General features: G+C 63.4%; 1 protein-coding gene across 4 annotated transcripts in view; it reads left to right on the plus strand.

The window, feature by feature from the left end:
- The first annotated feature begins 4,125 nt into the window (after nt 1–4,125).
- Nucleotides 4,126–27,145, plus strand: part of ATP2B4 (ATPase plasma membrane Ca2+ transporting 4) — a 53,202-nt gene continuing 30,182 nt past the window's right edge. For 2 of the 4 annotated variants that reach the window (XM_082329976.1, XM_082329973.1), the window contains exons 1-2: nt 4,126–4,243; nt 26,092–26,543. In XM_082329976.1, the coding sequence (XP_082186102.1) occupies nt 26,348–26,543 (196 nt within the window). In that variant the 5' untranslated portion in view covers nt 4,126–4,243; nt 26,092–26,347. Of the gene's footprint in view, nt 4,244–13,558; nt 13,582–25,957; nt 25,977–26,091; nt 26,544–27,145 lie in introns of those variants that run through there. The other 2 variants (XM_082329974.1, XM_082329975.1) reach the window with 2 other exon arrangements.

The raw sequence follows: 27,145 nt of genomic DNA on the forward strand, positions 1-27,145 counted from the left end.
AAAAATCTTCCCCGTTGATTCCAGCGGAGCGATGCTGGATTTATACCCACGGGGATGAGATCAGGATCTGGCCTTGGGTTTTGATGGGTTTGTAACTTGGCTGATACAACTTGGCTGATTCAATTCATTTTGGGCTAAAACTCCACCTACAAGTTCCCAGCCTGGGAGACATTAAAGGCAAATTATTACGAAGTTTCATACTGGTTTTAAAGGGAAATCATCAGCTAAGCCTGATTTTTACAGAGGAACCTCGTGGACTGATCTTTTTGTATTTTGGGGTTATTTATTTTATGTTGCTGCTGGTTTCTTTTAGGCCAGGGTCTGCTGTCTGCTTTGCTTACAGAGCACCCAGCAGAAAAGCACTTGGAAAAGAAAAGAGGTTCCAAAATACGGATAACGGCTGAGGTTCCCGTCACAGCAGGGCTCCCCGCAGGGTTTAGGTCCCTGACCGTGGGCTCCGATGCTGCTGGTCACTGTGGGAGTCTTTGCTCCTTTTCCGAAGCAGCCAAAAGATGCCTCCCGGGCTGGGACGGGGCCCCGGCTCCTCTCCTGGCGCAGCCCTGCCTGCGTGCAACGGGCGTCGAGCGCAAAGTGTCGGCAGGGAGGGGAGGGCAGCGAGGAGCACCCGTCCGTGCATCCCTCCCGCGGCCGGGGCGCAGAGCGTGACCTCTCCCGGCCGCATCCCAGCCGTGAAAGCCGATGTGCTCCCTGCAGCCGCGTGCCCGGTGCGGAGCCAGAGCCGGTTCTGGGCGGACGAAAGGGAAGAAATGAATATCCAGCCATCATCCAAGGCGAACGAGGAGGCCAAAGGCACAAGCACAAAGCCGCGGAGCAGCCCTGCAGAGACTTGCCAGCAGGATCCAGCGTCTCCCTCGGAGCTCGCCTGTAAGCGCCTGCCAAGAGCCAAACGAGAAGCAGCCTGTCCCCACGGCCACCCCATGGCTGCAGCAGCCGGAGCCCCGGCTGATCCTGGGATCCTGGGAGGTCCCTTCCTGCAGCTCGGGGCTGGCCGCGTGGGAGACGCGTGGGGAGCTTTGCTGGCTCAAGGTTTGCTCCCTTCTGCCTCCTCTTCTGGGTGCAGAAGGGCAGAGCATCCTCTGTCCCCCCGGCAGAGCAGTGTGGGGACACCCCTGTCACCTCTCCAGGGACAGCAAAGCCTCGTGTCTCCCAACAGCAGGACGGGGAGAGCGGGTGGCCCTGTGACGAACGGGCTGGAGCAGGAGGGGTGGCACCGGCCAGCAGAGCAGAGGCGCGACCCCGGGAAGCAGGGGCTCAGGAAGGGTCTCCAGAGCAGGCTTAGCTCAGCATCAGCCATGGGCCCCTACGACCCCAAAATACTCCGCAACGGAGCTTTTCCCTTGCTCTGCCCCACTTTGCTGCGGTGCGTGGGGACACGTCGGTGCGAGCGGGGTCCGGCTGCTCGCTCAGAGGCGATGGTCCCGCTCCCGCTCCCGCTTCAGCCAGGCTTTTGACTTTTCCTCCATGTGCTTTTCCCTAAATATAAAATGGAAGGGGCTTTCAGCTCGGTGTTTATGGTTGCTCTCGCTGCAATGGGAACACACCAGGCAGGAGCTGCTCGGTACCAGCTCTGTAATTGCAGGCTGCCACTGGATGGGAAGCATGTTTTTCAAACAGATTTTGGCTAGTTCCTTCAACGGCAAGTGCCCGGGCTGTAAAATCTGCCTTTCCCCATTTCAGCCGAAGCCCAAGGAGGCTGCAAATTCTCAGCATTTCTGAGAGGCGAATTGCCCTGTTAACAACAGGTTCCCCGAGGCAGGAAGGATGATTTCCTTTCAGGAGTCCAAATCCAGATGGTCAAAGATTCCTTCCAAGCCCAGAAAACCTGTTTTAAAAGGCTATTATGTCTCAATAGCAGTTTTGCATCCCAGCCCACTGGAAGCACTGTCTGCCGTCTGCACCGCCATCTATTTTCCAGGCTCTTTCGCAGTCACCTAGACCCGATGCGGTCAGCGCCGTTGGCTTTTTATTTTGCTGGAGGGGGAGCCGGGCACCAGCTAAAAGCCGTGTGTTTATTCCCACTTTCTGTGGTGGACGAGCCGTGGAGTCAAGAAATGGAAGATGCCTGAGCTTGCTCTGAGATACAAGGTTTGCTCTTGTAGTGAGGGTCTCAGGCCCTGAAGTCTTTTACGTAAAGGAGGAATAATCCCATCTAACTCCCCAGGAAAATGCCAAGGACCCCACCACTGAAGATGAACAAGGCGTTACCGGCCCAGGCCCCTTTTCTCCTCCCCGCTGCAGAGCACAGGAGCAGGCTGATGCCTTCTGCGCTGCGAACTACTGACAGGAGGCAGAGACTTTATTACATCCAACACCGGCAGCTCTGAAGTCATTCAGTTGACTTCAACTAACTGCCCCTGCACCAAAACTGCCCAGGCACCAAAACTGCACCGCAACCAGCTCACCCGAGCGGGCAGGTCCGCTCCCGACAGCCGAGTGGATGCGATTTTACCAGCACAGGTTTTGAATAGCGGCTCCGCAAGCACGGGGAGGAATTCCCCCGGCAAAGGGCCCAAAGCCTTTGCTGGGGGCTCGGGCTTGGCTCTCCCGGCGTAACCTGCCTCCTGCAGCACCGCGTTGCCCTGGGACTGCTCAGGAATGCAAAATTATTGAGGTGCAGGCCCTCAAGGGGGGAAAAAAAACGTTACAAGCACTAATTAGGGCTTGTGCGTGCACAGATGTTCCACTGGTTTAACTTGAACCGGGTTGCGTGCCCAAACGTGGGGATATGGACGGGATCAAGGCTGATTTAAGGTTGCCTACACCCAGCATTGCTGCACCGATGCCGCGCTGCGCTGTCAGTCCAACCACGGCGTTTCACAGGCTTCAGGCGCGTTTCAAGGAAGATTTTTCTCCTGCTTGCTTCTAAAAAAGGGTGAGGGTCGGGTCGGGCCGGGTGAAGGGGCAGCTGTTTGTGCTCAGCAGCTCAAAGAGCGCGCGTACCCCTCCCAAGCGGTGCCGTCACCCCCGGGGACGGCCACTCTCAGGGGACGGCCGAGGACCGTGCCTCGTGGTGTGCACATGCATGGTTTGCAGGGCTGGGCACACCCCAATGGGCACACGCCAGCCCCAGGTGATCAACCACAGTGCCCATGAGGAACCCCAAAACCACAGTGCCCATGAGGAACCCCAAAACCACAGTGCCCATGAGGAACCCCAGTTTTGCCGCCCTTCACAGTGCTCTGATCTGCTTTCCCCGTGCCCAGAGTGGGGAGGGCTGTGTGCATGAGGTTACCCTCACTTCTTGGGGTACCCGCACTGCCCTGGGTGGGGGGGGTCCTCGCTGCTTGGGGGTGCATGCACCTCACTGCCGTGGGGAGGGTCCCACGCCGCCCAGAGGGGTCACACTGCAGTGCCGTGGGGGGGTCCCACGCTGGCTGAGGGGTGCATGCACAGGGGGTCCCCATGCTGCCCGGGGGTGCACGCACGGTTCTGCCCGGGGGGGACCCCATACTCCCCAGGGGTGCACGCACAGTTCTTCTGGGGGGGACCCCACGCTGCCCGGGGGTGCACGCACGGTTCTGCCCGGGGGGACCGCACGCTGCCCAGGGGTGCACGCACGGTTCTGCCCGGGGGGACCCCATGCTGCCCGGGGGTGCACGCACAGTTCTGCTGGGGGGGACCCCACACTCCCCAGGGGTGCACGCACGGTTCTGCCCGGGGGAACCCCATGCTGCCCGGGGGTGCACACACAGTTCTGCTGGGGGGGACCCCACACTCCCCAGGGGTGCACGCACGGTTCTGCCCGGGGGGACCCCACGCTGCCCGGGGGTGCACGCACGGTTCTGCCCGGGGGGGACCCCACGCTGCCCGGGGGTGCACGCACGGTTCTGCCCGGGGGGGACCCCACGCTGCCCGGGGGTGCACGCACGGTTCTGCCCGGGGGGGACCCCACGCTGCCCGGGGGTGCACGCACAGTTCTTCTGGGGGGGACCCCACTGCCCGGGGGTGCACGCACGGTTCTCCCCGGGGCGGGGGATCCAGACCTCGCCCGCTCCCTCCCGTCCCCCTTAAGCAGCCGACGGGGCGGGCCGCCACCTTAAGAGAGCCCCTCCCACGGCGGGCTGGGGCGAGCCTTGCTAGGCTCGGCTCAGCTCGGCACGGGTTGCCATGACAAGCATTTTCTCCCGCTAGCTCCGGGACCGCTCCGCCGCCGCGCGTCCCCCCGTCCCATGGCCCGCCGCGGGGGCTCCGCCGCCAGCCGGGCGCCGCGGGGGCCGAGCCGGTGAGTGCGTGGAGGGGGGACGCGAGTGGGGTGCGGGTGGGGGGTCCTGTGGGTGCCTCTCGGTGTTGGGAGCACGGGTGGGCGAAAGCGCCGCGTCCACCGCCCTACCCGCGGCGCGGGTGGGGCGGTGGACGCGGCGCTTTCGCCCACCCCAGTCCCTCCCAGTATGCAGCACTGGGGTGCTGTACCCAGGTGCAGCAGGTGGGATGGGGGGGGGGAGGGGGGCTTGGCGTGGCACCCCCCCAGCCGGTCCCGCTGCAGCCGGGTGGGTGGGATGCCCACGGACCCTCCGCTGTCGTGCGTGGGGGTCTTTGAGGCGTGCAGCCCCCCCGGGCGTTTGGGGTGGGACCCCGCTCCGGTCGTATCCTGCAACTTGTTGCCTGCAATTTGGGGGGGGGGGGGGGGGAGGCGGCGTGGGGCTCCCGGTCTCGCGTGTTATTGGAGGGCAGCGTGTTGTGGCACTGCAAGGGGGGGTCAGGATGCGACCACCCTGGGTCGGGCTCCGGCTGGCCGGTGCCTCCATCCATCCCAGGCCACGCTGCAGCTTGGCACTGGTGCCGGAGGGAAGGGCAGAGGCAGCGCAGGCAGGGAGGGACGGGGAGGGGGGGAGCGCTTTGCGGCAGCCCAAGGACAGACCGGGGAAGGTGCTGCGTGGGTGGCTTTCCCCATCCGTGGGGCAGGAGGGGTGCTGCTCCCCGCCTGGAGCCGGGCGAGGTGCGGCTGGAGGGGGGCGACCCGGGCAGGGGGGCGTGGGGCCGGACCCGGGCACAGGGGCGGGATGGGGGGGGAGGGGGAGGCTGCCTGCTGCTTGCCCACGCCACGGCCAGGCACGTCCCCCCTCCTGCCTGCACCAACCCAGCTGATCAAATCCACAGCAGAAAACAGGAGGAATTGGGGATAAAAAAAAAAAAAAAAAGCAAAGCAGGGCGGCTCTGGCCCACATGGCCAGCAGGCAGGAGCCTCTTCTGCCTCCAGCGCTCCTGCCTGCATCCCAGCCCTGCCTGCACCCTGGCTCCGGAGCCTCCCAGCATCCGCTCCGCTGCCCGGCCTGGCTCGGCGGGCAGGGGCCGGGGTCGTGCCCCAGGGGGAGACCCCGCGGTGGGGCGGGCGTGGGGCTGGGTGCTCCCTGCCCCCTTCCCCGGAGGCCAGCAGAGACCTTGAGAGGGGAGGGAGCGAGGAGGGACAATAGGTTATTGTGCTCTTATCTCTGGAGACCTGAGGCTGGGTGGGGGTTTGGATTGCAAATCCCAAACCAGTGCAGCCTGTTTCTGCCCGTGGACTGGCGGCCGTGGACAGGCAGCGTGGCTGCGACCCGGGGGCAGCGAGCTGGGGCGGAGGTGAGTGCTCAGAGCTCCCCATGGGGTGCCCAGAGCTGCCCTGGGGCTGGGGGCACCGTTCCGCGCCCCCGCCCCGAGTGGGCACGATGCTTCTGCTCTTGGCTGCTCCGGCAGGCAGGGTTTGTGCCGGCTGCCTGCGCTCTGCCTGCCTCCAGACAGTGCCCTCAATCTTTCGCTTCCTTGAGCGCTGAAACGCACCTAAATTATTTAATCATGAGCCAGAGAAGCTGACGCCCCTGCGCTCCGCCAGCCCCACCCCGCAGCGGTGTGGGGATCCCCTCCCGGCTGGGGGTCCTGCGGGCTGCCCCCTCGGGTCACCCTCCCTGCGAAATCCCCCCGTCCCCTCGGGATGGCATGGGCTGGGCGCTGGGGGCCGGGGTGGCTGCAGGTGCCCCCCGGCCCTGGGTAGCGGCAGGCTCTCCCAGGCTGAACGGAGGCAGCTGGGTGGCCTGGGAGGCCTCCCAAAAGCTGTGTGCCCTTTGATTCCCCCAGCCTGTTGGGAGCGGTTGACTCAGATGTGTGGGGTTTCTGCCCTGTGCCAAGGTGCCCGGGACGGGACGGTGGGATGGGGCCAGCAGAGCTGGGAAGCACCCAGGGCAGCGAGGCAGAGCTTCCCCATGCCTCCGGAGCCCAGCCCCTCGGGGTGCAGGCTCCATCCCACCCTTGCCGGCGGTGGGGCCATGGGTGCTGCCCTGGGAGCGTCCTCGAGCGAGAGGACGCGCAGGGACCTCTGCAAAGCCTTGGCTCCTTCCCCGCAGGAGAGGAGCTGGCTGGCGCTGGGGAGGTGGAGCAAGCGCTGCAGGTAGAGGCTTGAGAGGGCGAAGGGTGTTGTTGGGTGGTGGTTGGTTGGTTTTTTTTTTTTGTTTTTTTTTTCGGTTGAGATGGTGACGGAGGGAATTCCCTGCGCCGGCTCGCGTGCCGTGGGTCCTGCTCTCGCGGCACTCTGCATGCGGAGGATCTCTTGCCATTAGTGTGCGCCGCTGCCGGCTGGAGCGTCACCAAGGCTTGCGCCCGAGGAGCTGGGACCTGCCGTGCTGGGGTCCCCCCGGGGCAGCCGGCGGTGGGGCAGGGCAGGGTGAGCCCCGGGGTGGCACAGGTCCTTGGGCAGGGTGAGTAAGAGCAGGGAGGGACTGCTGCTCCTCTCCGCTATTGTTTTGCAGTAGAAAGCGCCGGGGTGGAGCTGTGCCTGGAGTTCCCCCTCTTCCCCAAGGCCTTCCCAGGCTGCCTGCGCTGGGAGATGATCCTGCTCCTTCCCTGCCCGCACCTCGCAGGGACTGCGGGTTCCCTACACGCTCCCTGCTCCTCTCTTGGCTCTTTTCTTTCTTTTTTTCCTTTTTTCCCCCCTCCGCTAGGCCACGAGCGGAGTTTGCCCGCAGTGGCCGCAGACGCCTGTTGTTGCAGCAGCGCTGGAAGGAGCCCGCAGGGGCTTGGGGGATGCGAGGAGCCCGGCGCTGAGCAGCAGCTCTGCAGCAGGGGCTCGCTGCCGATGCCTGGTTGCTGCTGCTCCCCGCATCTGCTGCTCCCCGCGGCAGGGCCCGGGGAAGGGCTGGCCACTGCTCCGGCTTCCTCCTTGCCCAGGGCCCCTCCTCGCCCAGGGCCCCTCCCTGCCGGGGAAGGCTGCGCCGTGCTTGGCAAATCACTGCTGCTCTCTGGGAGCCGGAGGAAAACCTGGTTAAAGCCCCAGCGAGCCGTGGGGTGGGGACCCCGCTCTGCTCCGGGCGCAGCTGTGCCAGAGATGCGCTCGCTGCGGCAGGGACCGGCCTTGGGGAGCGGGATGCAGCGATGCTCGGTGTGACCATGGCAATGGGATGCAGATCCTTACCCTGGGGGGGGGAGGGTGGGGGGTGGCCGCTGCAGTGCAAAGAGGTGCCACCTCCTTGGTGTTCCCCAGCTCCAGTGTCTCGCTGGGGACTGCTGGGAGCGGATCCAGGCAGGGTGAGGGATGCTGTTGGCTGCCTGGAGCCCTCCTGGTCAGGATGGATGGAGGCAGCGATGTCATTTCTATCGTACAGGTGGAGATCCGGTGCACAGAGGGGGAAATAAATCGGGCTGGGTGAGCTGGGAATTTGAACCCATCCCTCTCACCCTCGTGCTGTGCCCAGGAGGGAATAAGGACTCATCCCATGGTGATGGAGATGCTCCTGGGGGAAGCAGCTTTGATGGGGAGAGGGTGGTGCACCTCTCCCCAGCCTCCCTCCTCTCAAAATCGGTGTATGCAAAGGCCTCCCGTGAGGAGCAGTGACCGGCTGGAGGAGAGGGACAGGCGGGTGACAGCACCCTGCCCCTCTGCCCAGTGGTGGCCAGCCCAGAGCTCCCTGCTGGCTTTCCCAGTCACACTGGGACAGGGACCGTGTTTTGGGGTGCGGGCCCAACCTTGGGGTCCCTCGATGCAGCTGGCCATGGGAGCCACGTTCCCTGCCACCTCCTGCCAGCGCTTTCTGAGGCCGGACTAATGAAACATCTGACTTTGATGTTTTAATTAGTTGCTTTTGGCTTTAATGCAGAGGGATAATAGAGTTTCCATGGACTTATAAAACCTGCCCCTCTATTTGTTCATTAGAAAAAGGAAAGGAAAAAATAAAAGGCAAGTGAACCCTGCATAGAGAAAGCAAGCAAATGCTTGAGACGTGCGGAGCACATGACAACCCGCTGGTGTGTCACCCACCTGGATGGTGACTCTTTTAATGCACTAATTAAGCAACTTAGATCCTCGGAGAGCTCTCTGTGAGTAACAGATGAGTTTGGTGTCCTCCTGCATTTGTGAGCTTCTGGGAGAGGTCTCGGATTTAAACATGGGAAGCTGATGCACAGTGACATGGCCCTGGGGGGTCGGGAATCGGGGCCACGGGAGTCCTGGCTGGGAGCATCCCTCTGCCCGCACCACCTCGGCAGCGAAGCGAGGGGCTGGCCCCGCTCTCGCAAGCGTGGACAGGCCACCGGTGCCCTGGCAGATGGAGAGGGAGGTGGGGACCCTGGCGCGGGCGTGGGGTGGGATGCCGAGTGCTCCTGGGCTGGCTCCCTGGGACGTCTGTGCTTCTGCATCGTGGCATCCAGTCCTGAACGCCGTACGGACCGAGAGGGGCCAGGCTGGGGAGGGGGCACCGCGCAGCCGTGACACCGGCCCTGCATACAGCCCTCTGCCAAAATCCTGCGGCTAACTCGCTTCGGAGCGAGGGCCGGGGCATGGGAAGGATCATCCCGTCGGGCAGTGCCAAGGGCTGGCTCAGGAGAGCTCCTTGCCTCGGCAAGCCCTCCCTCCCCGCAGCACGAGGGGCTGTCGGTGAGCCCATGGGGACACGCCGGGCCCCTAATGCAGGGATTAGGGCAGTCCCCCGCACCCCCTGCCCATCGCGGGCACCCGAGCCGGGGCACGGCAGGTCCCCAATGTGGGGACTCCTCGCCAGGGCGGCAGGAGCCAAGTCGAGGGTTTGGCCAGTTGTCCGTGTTTTATGCTGACGGGGAAACTTTTGCTTCTACGCTTCCATGGCAGGGATGAGTCGGCAGCTGGGCTGAGCCGAGGCGCTGGCAGCCAAAGGAGCCGAGCGCTGCTGCGGCTGCCGGGGGCGAGTCTCCATCTCCCCCTTTTTTTTATTTTAGGCAGTATCCCTGCATTTTCCCCCTGCTAAAGCAGCCGGGGTCTGCGCGGAGCAGCGAGCTGCTGGTGTGCCTGGGCAGAGTGCAGCGCGTAGGAGTCCCTACCCGGAAGAGTTTGTCCGACGGGGACGGGGAGGGAGGAATCCGATCCCTCCTTTTCCCAGGCTGGGATCCCAGTGCACTTCGCTTCCCGTGGCCCCGGCTGGCTCCCCGCTTCCGAGCCCCCTGCGCAGGTCTGGCCTCCTGCTCCGTCCCGGCTGGCAGGGGAGGGCTCTGCGCCGCTGATCCTGCGACTCCTCCGCCGCTGCTGACATCTCCTCTTTGTCTCAGGCACAGAAAGGTCAGCCCTGCCTAACTCGCCGCGGTCCGTTAAGGAGCCGTAAATAAGCCAGATCCGTCTGCCGTGGGGCCGTGGCAGCTGCCGGCTCCTGCGCTGATCCCAGCATCCTCCTCCTCTGTGGGCAGAGGAAGGATTGGTGCTTGGGGAGGGATTGGACTGTCGGTGATGCCAGCCGGGGGACAAATCCAGTGCTGCAGAGCCTGGGGGGGCTGCGGGCCGGGCTGAGGCCCGAGGCACTCGCTTCAGCAGTGGCAGCAGTAAAAGCAGCGCGCCCCGTGCCAAGGGCGAGAGCCGGGAGGGCTGCTCGCGGGCTCCTGCCTTCCCCAGCCTAAAAATAAGCCGCTGGCCCTCACGGTGCTGCCTCTGCTCCCACCGGGGGGGCCGGGGGTGGGCAGGGGGCGAAGCCGGGCCGGAGGGGACCACGGGGGAGCTCAGCCCTGCACTGCGGTGGCAGAGCCTGCCTGGGACTTGGTGTGACCTTTGCTCTTTGAGCATCGGATCCAGTGATCGGGTTTTCAGGTCCAGGCTCGGATTTCGGGCAGAAGGTGTCTGATTTTCAGCGTGGTTTCCCAAGATGCTAATTAAGGACCCTGCTGCCGCAGCTAGAGCTTTACTGTCCCTTCTCTGCTCCTCGCTTGCCTGGGAGGTGCCGATCGCCCCGGCCAGCCCCGTGACGTGCCCTCGGCTTTTTTCTTCTCGCCCTTTGTTCCTGCTTGGAAATGCTGATGCTTTGTCTCTCTCTGCTTCAGCCCTCCCAGAGGCTTAGTGGCACGGCATCGCGGCGCTCCGGCTCTTCATCTCTCTTCCCACCTTCTCACCAGCTACTTAAAAGTAACCCCAGGTTGCTCAAGCACTCGGCTGCTGCGGGCAGATCTCAGGCTGCACGGATGCTTTTTCACTGGTGGTGGGAGCTGCTCTCTTGCTTGTGCCATCTCGCAGGCTGTCACTGCTGCAGGCAGCCAAGGGACGTGAGGACGAGGGAGAAGATGGCTGGGTCCTCGAGTGTCTTCCCATCTCATCTCCTTTCTGCAGGCTGAGCGCCCGCCTTATCGTTGGCTCTGCAGGCTGAGCCGGGCTGGACCCCAGGGGAGGCGGCTGGCTCCAGGCGTGATCTGCTGGCCGTGAAATTCGGGGCAGGGCGTCTCGTTTGCTGCGTGAGGCTCCCAGATGAGCGTGGCACCTGTACAGCCTGCCTGCCAGTCCCGCGCGCCGGGAGAGCCGCCCCAGCGCCGGCTGCATACAAAACCGTGCCGTGACATATCGCCGCAGCTGGCAGGCGGCAGCGCGCGGTGCCGAGCTTCCCCGGGGTTCCCAGCCCAGCGCCGCCCGCTCCAGAGGGGCTTTCTGCCGGCGCTGGGCTTTCCCGTGGGCACGTGGCTGTGCCGGGAGCACGGATCCGGCGTGGCCTCTGTGATGGAGACAGCCTGGGGGTGACCCAGGCTGGGAGGGAGCTCATGCTCCAGCGTGAACCTGAGTTAAATATTATTCCTGCCTCTGGAGCAGGGAGGCTGGTGCAAGGAGGGGGAGATTGGTGCAAGGAGGGGATTGCAGGGAAACGAGGGCAGGCTGGATTTGTGGCAGTCGGTAAAGGCAGGCTGGCGATGGAGGAGCCTGAAGCGCCGGTGGGATGGGCTGCCAGGCTGTCGCAAGGCTTGAATTGTACCTCGCGAGGGTCGCGTCGCTTGTGACAGCCCCGCTGCTACAGAACGGGAGGAAAGCTGTAATAACAACCCGCCTCTACGCATTACTCAGTGCAGGGGATTTATCCCGCGTGCGGGCAGAGCTGGCAGAGAGGCCTGACTGCATTTGCCTGGGGACGCTGGGGGAAGCGAGGGTGAATCAGCCGCGGGGAGCCGGGACCAGAAACTTGGCTTGGCTGCGGAGAAGCTGAAAGCGCGGCTGATCTTTCCTGGGTGTCCCGGTGCAGACGTGGCTGTGAGTCACCGCATCCTGCTCGGGAAAGTGCGGGGACCCGAAACTTTGATCGGAGCAGCTGTGCAGGGCGCTGGTGGCCCCAGGGATGGGTCCCCAGTGGGTCCCACTGTGCCCACCCTGTTCGCCCGTGGGAGTGGGGCTCTGCTTATCACCCAGGGACGCGTCTCTGGAGCCGCGGGGCCCTTCTCGTGGCAGAAACTCCCGTGTCCTGGCTCGAGCTATGAAAGTGTGAAGCTCCACAGCCTGCATTTTCCAGTGTGACGAGTGCCAGCTATTTTTAGTTGTCCAAATTACGCTTGCCTAAATGATGTCTTTTGAGGTTTATTTGAGGGAGGAAGCCTGAAGTGGTGTTATTTCCCAAGTGACGAATTGCTCTTAAATCTGACCCCTAATGGACTGTCTAAAAACGAAGGGAAGGACCAAAACAGCTGACTGCGTTTGGGCAGCGTGTCCTCCCCGGAGAGCTGCAGGGCACCTGGGGGTGTTTCCCGAGTGAGCAGGAGATCTCCTGGGGGAAGGAGAAAGCAAGCAGCCAAGCCCCGCTCACCTCCCCGTGGGGAAAAAACCAGCAGCATAACCTCATCCCGCTACCTGCTTCGGCATCCCCAGGGATATGCTGCGCCCCCGGGAGCCGGCCTTGCGAACGCCCGTCTGCTCTGCGGAGTATTAAATCCGCGGGCTGCTCTTCCCAGGGCAGCTTGAATTACTCGGCGTGTGCTGGGTGCCAAACGCAGCTGATCGCGGCTCCCAGAGGAGACGGCTGCTTTGCCTGCTGCGGGAGGAGGCTGGAGCCGTGGGTCGGGGTGCTGAGGTGTTGCTCTGTAGGTGCCTGTTTTGGGGGAGGCTCGTCCGGGGGTGATGGAGAGGTGGCTGCCCTGGTACCCAGCACATGCTCGAGGGCTGGGTGCAGCTGGTCCCCTGGGTGCAGCTGGTCCCTGGGGTGCAGCCACAGGCCAGGCTCTGGTAAGCCAAAATCCTTCCGCAACGTGCTCCGGCTCCATGTCTGCTGCTAAATTCTGTTGTGCTAACTCCTGACCCGCTGCCTTTCATCTCTTTCCATTCGTTGCTTCTCTTCTTGGTGGTGTTTTCCCACTCTTTCCATCTCTCCCCATCCGTGCCAGCCATCTGCGGACACACTCATCGTCTGTGCGCCTGGTCTCACCTCGCTGGGCGCCAACTCGGGCATCTCGCACTGCCTTTACCCTGGGGCTCAGTGCAGGAATGGCCTCTCTTCCCCTTCCCTTCCCTTCCCTGCAGCATCTGGGTGTTTCTCTGCAGGGCAGCAGCCGGGGGATCCTCTTGCTCCTGCAGTTGAACGTGAAATGCATCAAATCGTTGCAAGATGTTGCAGAGCGGGCTTCTGCAGCACGGGGGGGGGACTTGTGCTGCGTGCAGGTGTCCTGCGCTCTCCGCGGGCAGATGCAGCCTGGAGCGAGGAGGCTGGAGGTGTTTCCTGCCCTGCCTGGCACTTCCATTCAGGGGACTGTCCCTTTTCCCTTTGGAAAGGACAATGAGGGATCCTCCCTTCCTCCTCCCGCTCCTCCGGACGCAGCTGCCTGCAGAGACCGGCCTCGCTGTTTTTCAGCCCCCAAGACCTCGCTGTGCTCCGTCCCCGCTCGAGGTGATCGGTTTGGGCAGAGTATCGCCAAGAAGGGACCCAGAAAAGCAGGCAGAGAGGGGAGGGCCTTCCCCAAATCTCAGCCTCCTCGCCCTGGGCCCCTCTCTGGCTGCCTCCCCTCGAGGGGCTGCGTGGGAGCAGGGTGCTCCCCGGGCAGAACAAGCCCAGGTGGTGCTGGGGGACCCCAAATAGTGCTGGGGGACCCCGAACCGAGCAGGCTGCCCTGGCAGGGAGACTTGCTTTTGCATTTCCACTGTCCTTGTTTTGCAGAGAGCAAAAACGCCTGCCCGACCCTGCCTGGGGTGAGAGGATGGTGCAAAAGGCTGATGGAGAGGATGATGAAGGACCGCGCTAGTGCGGGCAGCTGCCCCTGTGTGCGTGGGGCAGCCAGGAAAGCGTGGGGGCAGAGAAGAGGGGCCAGAGCCGTGGGAGCGGAGGCGATTACAGCATGCCGAGTAGGATGCCCAGGGCAGGAGGAGGGGGAATCCTGTCCACGCAAAACCCCAGGCGCTAGGTGGGTTTTGCGTTTTTCCGCCTGGATGGCGAGCAGGCTCGTCGCAGGTAGTGTGTCCCCCAGGCACGGGCCAGTGCCTCCCATACCCCAGTACCAGCCCGGCGCTGGGCTCGGGTGTCACTGGGGAGCTGCTGGGAGCCCGGTTGCAATGCTGGCCGCTCGCTTTATTCCCCGTGGATCGCCTTGCTCCGTCCGTCTGCCTGCTGTGCTGCTTACTGCCAATGAAACGCCCCTAACACCCGGATTGCGGCAGTAATCTCTGCCCTATCGCTGCTAAAGCTGCTATTATCCCCAGATTAGCGCTGGTGCTTAGATACCCACCTGTATAAATGCCGGTGATAGGCAGGGACTGTTGTAAAGCCTCCCACAGCTCCTGTGCCTCCAGGTCCAGCCAGTACAAAGTGGCTGGTGTCCGGCAGTCACCTCGGGTGACCCCGGCACCATGCCGGGCTCGGCTGTGCCATCCAGGGCTGGTTTCTTCCCCTTGCTTGGTGGCCGGGCAGAGGCTGCAGGGCTTTGGGGCTGGCTCTGCGCTAGCAGGGGGCATTGCTCTTTGGGGTGGGGGTGCCGGGCAGTGTAAGCCCCCCCATGCAGCGGGGTGTCCTTGTCCCCATTGCATCTTGTCCCAGCTCTGCAGCGAGTGCCTCTGCTTGAAGTAGAGCTCAACCCAAGCCTGGGACTCTCGGCATCGTTGCAGGTGCAACAGCAGGGTTTTTTGGGGGGAACGACCTGCAGGCTGCCCTCCTCCTGCCCCGTGAGGTGCGATTTATGGGCACGAAGGACGTGTGCAGTGGCAAAGCCTGGGGTGTGGGTCAGTGCCGGCGGGGCTGGAAGGCACCATCCCACCCGGAGGGATGCAGGAGGTGGGAGCCTCGCCAGCGACTTCGCACTGGCACTTGAGGAAAGGGATATCCCAGTTTCTCTGGGTTACTGGTGCAGCTGGGAGCTGCTGGGGCGTTGCCCGAAGCACAGGGGGAGGGAGTGCGTGCGTGGGGTTCGAGACGCTGCATAAACAGGATGGCAGGTCAGGACGGTGCTGGGCGCCCCGGGCGCAAGGGCGTGTGCCTGCGTGGGGAGCGCGGAGGTGGGGACGGGCACTGGGAATGGTGGTGCCCGGTGCGCCGGGGCTCCGCTGCCGGATCGGGGTGGCGGTGGCACAGCAGGAGGTCCGGTTCTGAGGTGCAGAGGACCATCCTGGTCCCCAGCCGCCGTCGGGAGTGGAGCACACGGCGCCCGTGAGGATGTCGGTGATGGTGCTGCCGCCGGCACCGAGCCATGCAGCAAACCCTGCAGCGGGGGGTTAAGCCAGCCTCTCCGCGAGGGCTCAGCCTAGGTAGGGCGACTTTTAAATATATCGGCACTTAATTAAAACACGTTAACGGTTTTCAAATGCATTGACACCCAGTGCAGGCCGAGGACCTAATAACGCCGGGAATGTGTTAGCTGGCTGTGGATTACCTTGGGGCTGTGGCTGGTGCCCGTGGGAAGTGCAGCTCTAACAAAGAGGCTTTGAAGAGCAGATTGGGTGCGTGTTTTCGCCGGCCAGCCCTGCGGGCCTCCCCCTGCACCCTCCTGCCCTGGGCGGGCTGCGGATGCTGGGGAAGGGGGTGCCCCCGAAGCACCGGGGCGGTGGGATGCAGCCACGTGTGGGTGGGAGAGGCAGGGCTGGCGCGTCGAAGTGGGGCGAGGACTGGGTGCTGCGTGGGTCGCCCGGGATGGGTGCCCCCTCTCCTGCAGCCTCTCCCCCGCCGCAGCATCTGGCTCCTGCACCGTGCCGCTCTCCCTGGCATTTCACATCCCCCAGCCCTGTTCCTGCGTCTGCAGCTTGACTTTAGTATTTATTTTTCAAGCAGATTCCTGCTATTAAATAACCGGTTTGCCAGCCGCAGGACGCACGGGGCGGTGGGGAAGGGGGAGCGGGGACCCTGGGAGCCTCGCGGGGGGCCGGGGGTGTATATGCACCCTCCCGCGGCATTCTGCCTTATCCCAGCAACTGGCTCAGATTAGCTTTTCCTTCCCCTGCCCCTCCCCGTGCTCTCTTGGCCCATCTGGCTCCCTCCTCTTATTTATTGGTACATATTTTCCAGGCTCTGATTTGCCTCTTCTGCAAAGCTGCCGCTCTGCCCAGATTTGATCTCCCGATGATATCACGGGGCTTTGCTCTGCAAGGGTCTAATTTGGTGCCCAGGATGCAGGCTTTCTTCCCTCGTATAAATATTGCCTTTTGGTCTTCTGTGTCTCTCCCGCTCTCCCTCCCTCCCTTTAATTAGACTTCTTACTGCATGGAACAGTTTGCAGTTATATATGGAAAACAGCCTACACTTTCCCAGGAGCGGGGCATGTCGGGAAGGGAAACGGCGAGCAGCCGGCGCGCTCTCCCTGGGAGCGCGTGTGTTTTTCCTATCGCAGACACACTTTTGCCGGCTTTATTTTTTAACCCTTTGGGGCGGGGAGGGGGCTCACAGCCCCCCCGGTTGCTTACTCTTCCCCTTTGCCTGGAAAATCCCCTCTCTGCTTGGACTTTTAAATGGAAAAATATGGATTTGCCACCGGCATGGTCTGGCACGAGGGATACCTGCTAGCCAGGATCGGAAAAGTTATCTGGTGCCCGGCACGCCGTTGGTCTGGGATGTGATCTGGAGCAGGACTGCGCGGGAGCCCTCGGAGCTGAGACGGTCAGGAGCTGTGGGTGCCGGACTCCCGGGTCCAGGGGCACCCATCCCCTCTCCCTTTCCCGCGTGGGGAGAGCGGCAGGAGGGGCGTCCCTGTCCCCAGCCCTTCACCGTGTCCCCAGCGCTGCTGCCAGCCTCAGGGTCAGGATCTGACCATCCCTCCTGCTGTCCCAGCCCGCTGCCGGCGGCTGTGGGGCAGCTGGACTTGCCGGGGTTCCCCTCCGGTGCATCCCCGCTTTGGAGGATCCCCTGCTCACTGGGCGGGCCGTGCAACCCAGCACGCCACCAAGTTTCCCTGTGGTGTCAAACAAGCTCTCCTTCCTCTGCCTCAGTTTCCCTTGCTGTGAATGAGAGGGTAACTTTTTATTATTACTGCTATTTTGTTTTTTGCACGGGCTTTTTCTCTTCGTCAAGCGGGGCAGGAGGAGGCAGCTCATCGCGGTGCTCCGGCAGAGGAGGTTGGTGCTGCGCTCATCCAGGTGCCTCCATGGGGCTGGGGGCACCGTGGGGCACCCCGAGACCCAAGGGCTCAACCTCTGCTCCCGGCTTCCAGAAGCAGCAGATGCTTCTCCCGGCCGCTGCTGGGAGGAAGTGACGGGACCTATTTTAAGCCCCCTGGGGATCTTCAGGGTAGGAATCCCCTGTCCCTGTGTAATACTGCTAAAAATATCATGGCTGTACCCATGTGTCCTGGCCGATAGCGCTTTCGTTCTTGGGTGTTGTTTTGCTTGTGAGACTCTCTCGTGCTCCGTAGGTCGGCTCTTGCCTGCTGGTTTTTACTTTATTTTAAGCTAAGCTGTTCCTTTGCTTCCTGAATAGGATGTAGAAAGGTGGGAGTCAGGACTGCTGGGATCTCCTCCCTGCTCAGGGGCTGGGAGTGGGCTGATGCTGTGCTCAGGAGTGTCGTTGCCTCCGTTTCCCCATCGGTGTAAGGTGGAGGGCTGTGCAGGGAGCCAAGTTCTGCGCCCGCCGGAGAGCGCCTGCACCCGGTGCTCGTGGGCTGCCCCATCCGATGGGCATCCACGGGCGCCGGAGCAGTGGGGATGGCTGAACGCACCAGGGCCGGGCTGAGCCGCCCGAAGCACCGCTGCCTCTCCCCTTGCTGCCCCGGGTGGCACGGTGCTGGGCTGGCAGCGAGGGCTGCGGGTGAGCTGGGTCCGGCTCGGCTCTGCCTGAGCTCCTGCCAAAGTGCCGGCGTCCTCCGGCTGCGCCTCTGCCCTGGGAGCAGCTCCTGAGGTCTCTGGAGCAGAGAGCACCCATCCCTGAAGCAGGGCTCTCTGCTCCCCCATCTTGCTTTCGGCACAAGTCCTTGGTTTTAATCCTGTCCTCGTGGCCCATGCCCTCTCCTCCAGCTGCCTGGCCCGTGCGGACGGCTCCTCCCAGCCATGCTCTGTGCATCAGCACTTCTGCTCCGCAGGGGCCGGCGGCCTCCCCGCGCCCCTGTGCCACGCGGGAGCTGGGTGAGGCTGTGCGGGGACGGAGCGTCCGCCTGGGGATGGGACCCCCGGCTGCCCACCTGCCCCGACGGGATCGTCGGGTGTCATCTCCCTTCTGCAGCGGGGCACCAAGACTGACGGGCATCCAGGCATGCCGGGAACCGGGAGGATCCAGATCAGTCTGAGCGCAGGGCTGGGACGCGACCGTTGCTCGCCGTCCGTCCCAGGAGCGGCCCAGCCGGGGCGGTGGTGCTGCAGGAGGAGTTTGAGAGACGAAGCCACCGCAGAGCCCCAGGCCTCGTTTGCTGCCTTATTTCTATCATCAATTCCTGCTCCCCTGTTTCGAGTCAGCTGAATCCCAAACCTTTCCCTGTGTTGCTTTGGACTTGCTTGTTTGCTGTAGGCTGTAAGACGGCACTAAGACAAGCCCAGGACCGGGTCCGTGGTGGGGCTGAAGTCCCGGAGAAGAGGTTGACCCCTGTGAGCGGTGAGGCCGTGGGGGGCAGCCTGGTGGGAGCTGTCTGCCCCGGACCCCTCCCCACCGGGGCATTGCAAAACAGATTCAACCGGAGGGGAAAAAAAAAGAGCTGGAGTAAAGAGTTGCCCAGTACGGGCCAGCTGGTGCCTTATCGCCCAGCGGGTGCCCGGTGCCCGCTGTGCTCCGTGAGGAACCTGTTTCCCGGTGCCGAGTGGGAGGGAGAAGGGGCGGACGAAGCCTCGTGCCGGGGTCCAGCGCAGACCCCCGGTCCGGCAGCACCGGGCGCCCTGGGGCTCTGCAACGCGCCAGCTCACCCTGCACCGGCCGCCTCGGCGAGGTGCCCGGCGCTGGCGGAGGGGCAGCGGGAGGGATGCTGAGCTCCTCTGGAGGCTGAAGGCTCGAGGGCTGCAGGTATTTGCTGGTGCAGAAGGGGCTGGGGTTTGCTTTCTGCATACTTCTGCATTCCGCCACCGGCTGCGCTACCTTGTAAAGCACAAAAGAATAATGAGAGGAGCTGGGGTGATTTAGTGCAGGCGCCGGGAGAGAAATACCAAGGCCTTAGATGGAAACATTCCCCTTGACAGCTCGCCTGGAGACTCCCTCCTTTCTCTTTTTTTCCACCCCCCCCTGAAATTCCTGGGCCGCTGCACCCTGCAGCATGGGGAAGCCCAGGGGTGCGGGCAGATTCCTGAGGCCCCGGCACAGAGGCTCTGGTGGCTGCGCCGGTGGCTTTTGCACGTGGGTGCGTCATGCCAGGGCTCGGGCAGCGGGAGCCAGGGGCTGTCCTGGCCCCTGGGCTGGCAGCGGGCTCGGGGCGGCGGGTTTTGGGGAGCTGTGTCATGGATTGCTGCATCCGTGCTTGTTCCACACCTCCGCGGCGCGCCCAGTGCTCTCCTGCCTCCAGCCTCTTCCCTGCCTTTTGCAAGAGCTAATTGCTGCCTTGGGCATGCAGAAAAACCCAACAGTTTTCCTACCTTCGTTAACAGGAGGCAAAATACAAGCAAAAATGGAGCCACGGCAGCTGTAATTAGTGGGCTGATGGCAGCTGCTCGCATTCCCCGTGGAGTGGCCAGCAAAGGGAGATGCACTTTTGGAGAGGGTTGCCTCTGCCTGCCTTTCACTTGTGCCTTCCCTGTAGCCTTGGCCCCTGGGGCGTGTCTCGGAGCCGCCATCCTTCTTTGTGGTCCCCACAGCCCGGTGGGAGGCAGAAGAGGAGGAGGAGGAGGATGGTGCGATGGTGTGATGCTGCTCGGGGCGGGATGATGCTCTGGTTTCTTCCCCATCCATGGTCGCTTCAGCGCCGGCATTCATGAATTGTGCACCCTGCATGGGGCCGAGTGCGCAAACCCAGCCAGGGAGCGACAGCCTGTTTGGGGACGTGAGCCCTGACTTGTGCCCTCGCACGTGGCAGCCCTCGGTGCACGCACTGGCACCCGCTGTGCGCACAGCGCACGCCACGCGCGCTAGCTGCGCTCTTGGCAACCTGAGCGAGCGCTCGCCTCGCTCCCGTCAGCGGGGAAGCATGTGCCTCGGCGGAGGTGTGTGGGAGAAATACTACGGGCTCTGCTGTCCGTGGGCTGGTGCAATTCATGCTCCGGCGGCAGGGGAGGGCGGGGAGCTGGGGCTGATGGCGGTGACATCTTGGGGCCAGCAGCTCCTTCCCGCGCCTCTGACAACGCCTGTCGCTCCGAGCCAGGGCCGGTGACAGCGTTACACGTTGCCTACGGTAACTGGGTGCTTTTTGTGTGTGTGTGTGTGTGTGTGTGTGTGTGTGTGTCCCCACCCTCGTGTCACCTCCGGCGTCCCAGCTCGCAGACGGTGAGGTGCGTAGGAGTCGGCACCGCGTGGGAGTTCGGGAATTTTAACTTGCTGCGTTGCGGAGCTGCCGCTGCGCCTGCGGGGCCGGCGGTTCCCCCCGCGGGGACGCAGGAGAAGATGCTGCCTTTCCCCGGGTGCTGCCGCGGGGGCTGCCGGTGGGGTAGCATAGGAGAAGCCCTGAGCTCCTCCTGATCCCGCAGCGAATTTCCACTGAAGTTGGTGTTTGTGTAGTGAAAACGCCAGTTCCTGGGCCGCAGCATCGGCCTCGCGCTCTGGACTCAGTCACTCTGTACCGTGACTCGGTTTCCCCTGGCACGGCATCGCGGCCGCCAAGCTCTGCCGGGGCTGTGCGAGGCCCCAGCACTTCCTGGGCGTTTTGCCTGACTCCTTTTCCAGCTGCAGTGCCCTGGGGGGCACGTTTAGTCCCCCCACTCTTGCAAGATGAAGGCTGGGAGCTTCTTCCCCCGCTGTGTTGCAAGGGAAAGGAGAGGGTCTCGCAGTCACTGGGGTCTCGCCATCTCAGGATTTTGGCTCTTGTGTTTACCCATCCTCATGTGCAGCACCCTGGGGCGCGGCAGCTGCGGGGTGGGTGTCGCTGGGGGTTTCCCACTGGCGGGCGCTGGGGTGGCCCCACTGGGGAGGGCAATGCCGCGGTCCCCCACCCCGGGGTGCGGCGCAGCCCGCCCCGAGGCAGCGTGCTCCGCCAAGGAAGCGGATGCTGCGGTGGGAGGAGGCGCCGGCGAGGAGGCAACGTCCCGTGGGCGACGCAGGTGCCTGCCCAGGGGAGCCCCGGCGGGGATGGTGTCTGCTCTCGGCACCCAGGGCCTGGGGGAAGGAGCAAGGAGAGGTGGATGCCAGTGTTACTGGGGGAAGAGGGACAGATCCTGCTCCCTCGCTGCACGGGTGCTGGTGCAGGGTGCCGTGAGTGGAGCACGTGCCTGCAGAAGTCTGTCCGGGGTGTTTCAGGCTGGCCTTGCTCCCCCTTGCCTCTTCCTTCCCCTGCTCGGGGCATGGCACCTCTCCTTGCCGCCGGGGTGGAGGGTGCCTGTTCCAGCACCGTGGCCTTTGCCGCTCGCTCTAACGGCTGCGATCCTGCACCTCCTCCCTCCTTGGCTGGGGGAAGCGCTTGGTCCCCAGGGTGAAAATCCCCCCCAGGATGCACCAAGGGGCTGTGGGCTGCACCCCTGCGCCTCGGGAACCGGCCCTGGCCCTCCGGAGCCTGCGGTTTGCTGCCGTGAGTCATCGTCTCAGCTCTTTCCACCCACCTCTCTCCCGAGGAGGTGATAACACCCGGTAGCTCACGGGGTGCCCTCTCTGGGTGTCCTGCCTGGGGCACCCCGGCCGCCCAGCACGGGAGGGGTTAAGCGTGCGGCCGGCGAGCGGGGAAGGCTTTGCCATGGGTGTTGCTGGGAACAAGCAAGCATGCACACTGCCATCTGCACATTGCGATTTGGTGAGTGTGCAGGGGAGGGGCCCCCATCCCCGGCCCCGGGGGTGCCGCAGCCCCCCTGCTTCATGGGGAGGGGTGGGGGCTCTGCCACAGGGCAGGAGGCGGGGGGTGCTGAGGGGGGCTGCGCTGCTGCTGCTGCTGAAAATCCACCGAGCTTTGGTGTCCTCGTGGCCTGGGGACCGCTGCTTGTTCCGTGTCACCCTGGGCACCTCGCTTCATCTCGGCCATGCCTCCGCCATGGGAGACAGAGGCACTTCAGCCCCGGCAGGCACCGGGGTGGGGAGCTGCACCCCTCCCTGTGCCTGCCAACAGCAGCATCTGCCCACGGCTCTCGTCCGGTCTCTGTCGAAACCGGGCAGGGTGTGTTGTGCAGTGGTCCCGATACGGACACCCCGGTCCAGGGAGCCCCGCATGCTCCCCGGTGTCTCCCTGCACGCTTGCTCCTTCCCCGCTGCGAGGGGCTGCAGCAGTTGCCTGGTGGGGTCCCTTCACCTCCCAAAACACCCTCCACCAGCAGCAGGGCTTAACATGTCTCTCCTGGCAATTTTCTGGGCAGATGCAGCCACTCCGGTGACTTTTTGGCTCCCTCTCCCATTAGAGCATCGCTCCCACGTGGGACCACGGCTCCCAGGAGCCACGGCGGGCGCTGAGCGACGGTGGGGTCCGTGCAGTGGGAGGGAGAGCCGGGAGAGCTGCGCAGTCTCTCCCAGGACACTTCCCAGCAAGCAGGCGGTGAAAGGTGCTTCAGGCCCGTTTTTCTGCTTTAGTTGGCTACTTTGGGTTTTGGAGCCTGTGCGCCCGTCTGGAGAGTCGGTCTGTCTGTGCAGCTGCGCTCCAGGGCTCAGCACAGCTTCCCCACTGGGGATGGAGCTTGGCTTTTAATTTCCAAAGAGAAAAAGCTTAAACCTAGGCCAGTAAGGGCAATTTGGGGGTTTGGGGTTTTTTTTCCTCCCTCCTTGGAAACGTAAACAGCATCCCTGACAGCTTTACATTGAGTTTGCCATGGCAACCTACAGCAGCCGAGTGCTTCCAACACCCCGTCCCCAAAGCAGGAGAGGCGATGAAGGCCGGCGGGTGCTGCCCGAGGGGCAGCGTGTGGGGCTGGATGCGGGCAGCCTCTGTACCGGTGCAGCCGGGCAGGTGCTTGGGGAAGGTGATAAACTTTGATCCAACCGGCCTGCGGTTTGCTCGGTGGGCCTGATCCTGCCTGGCTGAGCTGCGCCGCCAGCCTGGCGGGGCTGGGGGCTCTGGGCAGGGGAGGCGGCGGCTGGTGTTGCTCCTTCTCGGCACAGTGCTTTCCGCCCTGGATGGCGAGAGGTGCCCAGGCTGGAGCGATGTGCGGGGGGAGCTGAGCTGGGGCACAGATTTCCCCCTCCTTCATGGGTTAAAAAAAGAATCTGAGCTTGGTCAGGGCTTGCTCCGTCTCTGGTCATCAGACGGGGTGGTGCTCAGGTCTGCCTGCCAGGGTCCGGACCGAGTGTGCCGAGCTGAGCAGGGAGGATTCCTGCTCTTGCCCGCTGGCCCAGCAACGGCGGCTCAGGCAGCAGCTGCGGGCTGGCGTGTGCCGGGCTGCTGGTGCCGTGGGCTGTGCCGCCAGCATCGCAGCAAGACCGCTCGTGGCTTGGCTGAAGGTGTCACGTGTGACATGTCCAGCTGATTTTTTTTGTTTGCTTGTTTTTTTTTTTTTTTTTCCTTGTCCCTCTCTGAGCAGCCCCCTTTCCTCTCCCCCATAGTTAAAAGCCAGCAGGTCTCTTTCCCTGTGGCAGCACTGCTCCGCTGCCCGGGGCAGGCACACGCAGCGGGCCGCTCCGGCCCCGGCGCTGGCCTGCGGCCGCTCTCCCCAGCCAGGACGGAGGTGTAGTGCAGCCGTTTATTATTCTGGGCAGGTTTGTCTGCAGCACCACATCGGCTTCGCCGCTCCTCGCCAGCCGCTCCCTCCTTCCCGGAGCGTGCACTCTCCTTCCCCCAGCTCACACCCGGCCACAGGTCAAGAGGGTCCGTGTCCTTCGCCACTGCCACCCCCAAACTCCTCCTTGCCTGCAGGTCCCCGTGTGCGGTGCGGGGATGCTGTCTGGGAGGTGACGCAGCGCTGCCAGCGGCTCGGGGTCCCGTGCAGCTGGTTCCTGCGCAGCGCAGTCGGGCTCCTGCTCGGACTCTCCCACCTGGGCTGTGTTTTCTTGCCCTACGTGCCAAGGGCACCCTCAGGGAGCACTTCTTCCTCTCCAGTGCCTGGAGGCTCTGGAAATGAATTATTAGAGTCAGGGACAGCCTGCTGAATGCTGCTGGAGTCATTAGGAGCTGGTTAGAGCGCTAGCTGGTAGGGAAGCCTGAGCACAGCTCTCCGCTTGTCTGGGACGGATCCTTCCCAGCCTGGCCAAGGAGTGCGGGAGCCTGTCCTGTGCCAGCGGGATGGGGCAGAGACGGGCCAGGAACGGGTCTGTGACCCGGCCCTGTGACCCGGCCGATGCTCTGACCCCAAACTGGGGCTGGAGGAGGATGCTCCAAGCAGGTGGCAGGAGCCTTCCCCCGCCATGGTCCCTCCTTTCTTCTTGACCAGCAGAGCGAGTCCCCGGGGCCAGCGCTGCTGGAGGGAAGGAGCCTCGCGGCTGGGCACGGGCTGGTGATGATCGGTGCCCCGTGGGCTCCTTCAGGGGTAATTACAGACTAGGCCATTACAGTATTAATTAACTGTCTTTCTTTTAACCTCTGAGCTCTCCTCAGAAGATGTTAGTTGCTATGAAAGAGGAAAAAATTAGTGTGTTGAGATGGGGGGAATTATCTTCTTTTCTCTTGATCAGCAGGAGTCTGCTTAATTGGTCCTGCCATCTCCTACCTCGCTGCCAGCAGCTTTCATGCCTTTAAATGATAGATGAGCTGCAGGGTGACCGGGCTGGGCATGGGCAAGGATGCTGGTGCCCCAGCTGGTGCTGGTGATCTCTGCTTTACGGGGCAGCAGCAACGCTCTGCCCCGAGGGTGCAAGTTTGGGTGCCCCAGGAGCCCCAGTGCTGTGGGGGGAGCAGGTCTGTGTGCTCCTCGTCCCTTTGCTGGCTGCAGCTGGTGGACAGGACCCTCCCGTGGCGGTGGCATCGCTGGTGTCCCCGAGGTTCGGTTGGTGCGTGTTGCCTCCTGATAACGCCAGCAGCCACCCTGGGTGTTGCGGGGGGGGGGGGGGGGGGGGGGGGGGAGCTGCTCGCGGGGGCCAGGCCCCGGATCAGCTGTGCAGGGAGGGGTTTGCTTTTTGGGGGTCTTGCTGGCCCAGGGGTTGCAAAGCCAGCGCGAGCGGGACTGGAATTGGGGTCATTTGCTGCAGGGTGGTGCTGGGATGGCCCTGTGATGGTCTGGTGCCCGCCTGTTGGGTTCGCGAGGGCTGGTGCATCCCGTGTGCTCCCGGGACGCAGCAATGGGTGTTTTCCCTCCTTCCTCCCATTCTCGTCTGGCTGCTTGGCTTCTCTGGCCGCTTGCTCTGCTGCTTCTGGTCCTCTGCTTCAGTGTGGATGCTGCCTTAATGGCCATTCCCCTTTTGTTATTCATTTATATTGCTCTAGGAAAGGCTTTATTTTCTCTCCATAAAGAGCCTCCCTTGCAGGCTCTTTGCCTCTGTAGTGCCTGAGAGGTGTCTGGGAGCATCGCTGCTGGCGCCTGAGCTTGGGAGCAGAGCTGGAGGCTGCCTTGGGCGAAAGAAAGCCCTTCCCCTCTGGCCTGTGCTGCTCCGCCTGCTCCCTCCGTGTCCCCAGCGCTCGTCCTCTCTGCCCGGGATGCCAGCGGGGAACCCCAAGCCCCTGGGGAAGGGGGGAGCTGCGGGATGCTCGTGGTGGTCCCTGCCTGGCCGCAGCACTCGGGTCTGGCTGGTTGAAGCTGTTTTGCCCTCGCTGGCAGGGCGCAGGTGCAACCTGGCTGGCAGCAGTTCAGGGCTTTGTGAGCCGAGGCTGAGAGCTCGCTTGCTGCCTTCGAGGGGACGGCACGAGAGCTTGCAAGAAGAGTACAGAGGACTTCCCGAGACACAGCCTGGAAAGGTGTCATTAATGTAAAAGCCTCTTCATTTTAGAGAAATGTGTGGGTTTTAGTAGCTTCTCTGGCTCCTGCTGAATCTCTCAGCTGATTACAAGTCTGCTGGGTGCTGCGAGCCCCTTTCCGTCGGTGCCAGCTAGCTCAGCGGGATGCTTCTGCTTACCTGTTGGCAGTGCGGTGAGCCGGCGCTCCTGCCCCGGGACGGCAGCCTGCGGAGGAAGCAGCTGTTTTCCACTGCCGAGATGTATTTTTAAACCAAACTGAATGGGAGCGTTTTTCTGGGCTGGGCAGCTGGGGGTTGAGCGAAGAACCACCTGGGCGCCCTTCCTGCCCGGCCCCGCGCGCTGCCGGAGCTGCTGCCGCCGGTTTTCCCCGCGGCGTGGCCGAGTGCCTGTGAAACACCCCGGTCCATGCTGAGCCCGTCTGAGCTCCCCGCAAGGTCAACTTCTGCTCGTCCAGGTTTTTTGGTCAAATCATGCTGACCCCCAGGGCCAGGTGAACAAGCCGGTGCCTCCAAACCACGGTATTTCTGGTGGGTGCCCACCTTCGGGTGCTGTTGCTTCTGCTTGCCCGTCCCGTGGAGCGCGTGCATTTATTAGCAGACCTTCTAATGCCGGTATTTTTGTTTCCCATCCTTGTTTTTGCAGCTCCAGTTGCTGTGGTATCCAGGGAGCCCTCCTCCTTCTGCGGGAGATGCACGCTGGTCGTTGCTAAGGTCGCCTCCGCGGTAACATGCACATCCTGTTTACACCTTTATCCGGAGAAGTTGGGCTCGGTTAGAGGCACCCGCTTCACCTGGGCAGCCCCCACGGAAGGGACCGCACCGAGCATCCCCCCGCCGGACCCTCAAGGGAGGGTGCTGCAGGAGCCGCGAGCCGGCGTTGCTGCCGCCGTGCCGGCAAGATGACGAACAACGTGGCCGACCACCACCCCGGGAACTCGGTTGCCGAAGGCAACCATGAGGGGGACTTTGGTTGCTCCGTGGTGGAGCTTAGGAACCTCATGGAGCTGAGGAGTGCCGAGGCGGTCGCCCGGCTCAATGACTCCTACGGCGGCGTGCAGAATGTCTGCAAGAGGCTGAAGACGTCGCCAGTTGAAGGTAAGTGGCCGTCCTGTGGTCTGCAAGGTGGGACCACCCGCTCGGCTCCGGCCGGTGCCTCGGGGCTGGAGCCGTGCAAGGCTCAAGCTGGTGGCTGGAGAGCGGTGGCTCAAATAACTGTCCTGTGGCTGAGCTCGAAGCGTGGTCCCATTGCACCGGGCATCCACCGCGAGCCTCGTGGGCGACGGCTCCCTGCATCTTAATAAAATGATCATTTAAAGTAGAGAAGGAAGAAAAAGAAAGAGAAGCATCTTCCTTGGGGTTTCCCCCGAGGCGTAGCCCGGAGCCCCGCGTCCCCTGGGAGGACGGAGCGGAGGCGGGATGCGGGCAGGGGTGAGGAGCTGGCGGGGTATTAGAGGGGCGCGGGGGGGCTCCTCTCCGCAGCCCGGCTGCTGCCCCGCGGGTCGGCGCCGGCCTTTCCCCTGTTTAATAATTTACAGTGCTAATGGCAGGGCTGCGTGGGGTGCGGGTGAAGGAGAGTGTAAAGGTTGGAGCGTGCCTGGGGAGGTGGCCGGGCTGCGTGCAGCTCATTCGCAGGGTGTTAGCATCTCAGCCAAGGGACGGGCAATGCATCCCCAAAGGGGTTCGCTGCTGGGGACGGG

This window comes from Platalea leucorodia (assembly GCF_965183815.1).
Source record: "Platalea leucorodia genome assembly, chromosome: 19".
In the NCBI taxonomy this organism is placed as follows: Eukaryota; Metazoa; Chordata; class Aves; order Pelecaniformes; family Threskiornithidae; genus Platalea; species Platalea leucorodia.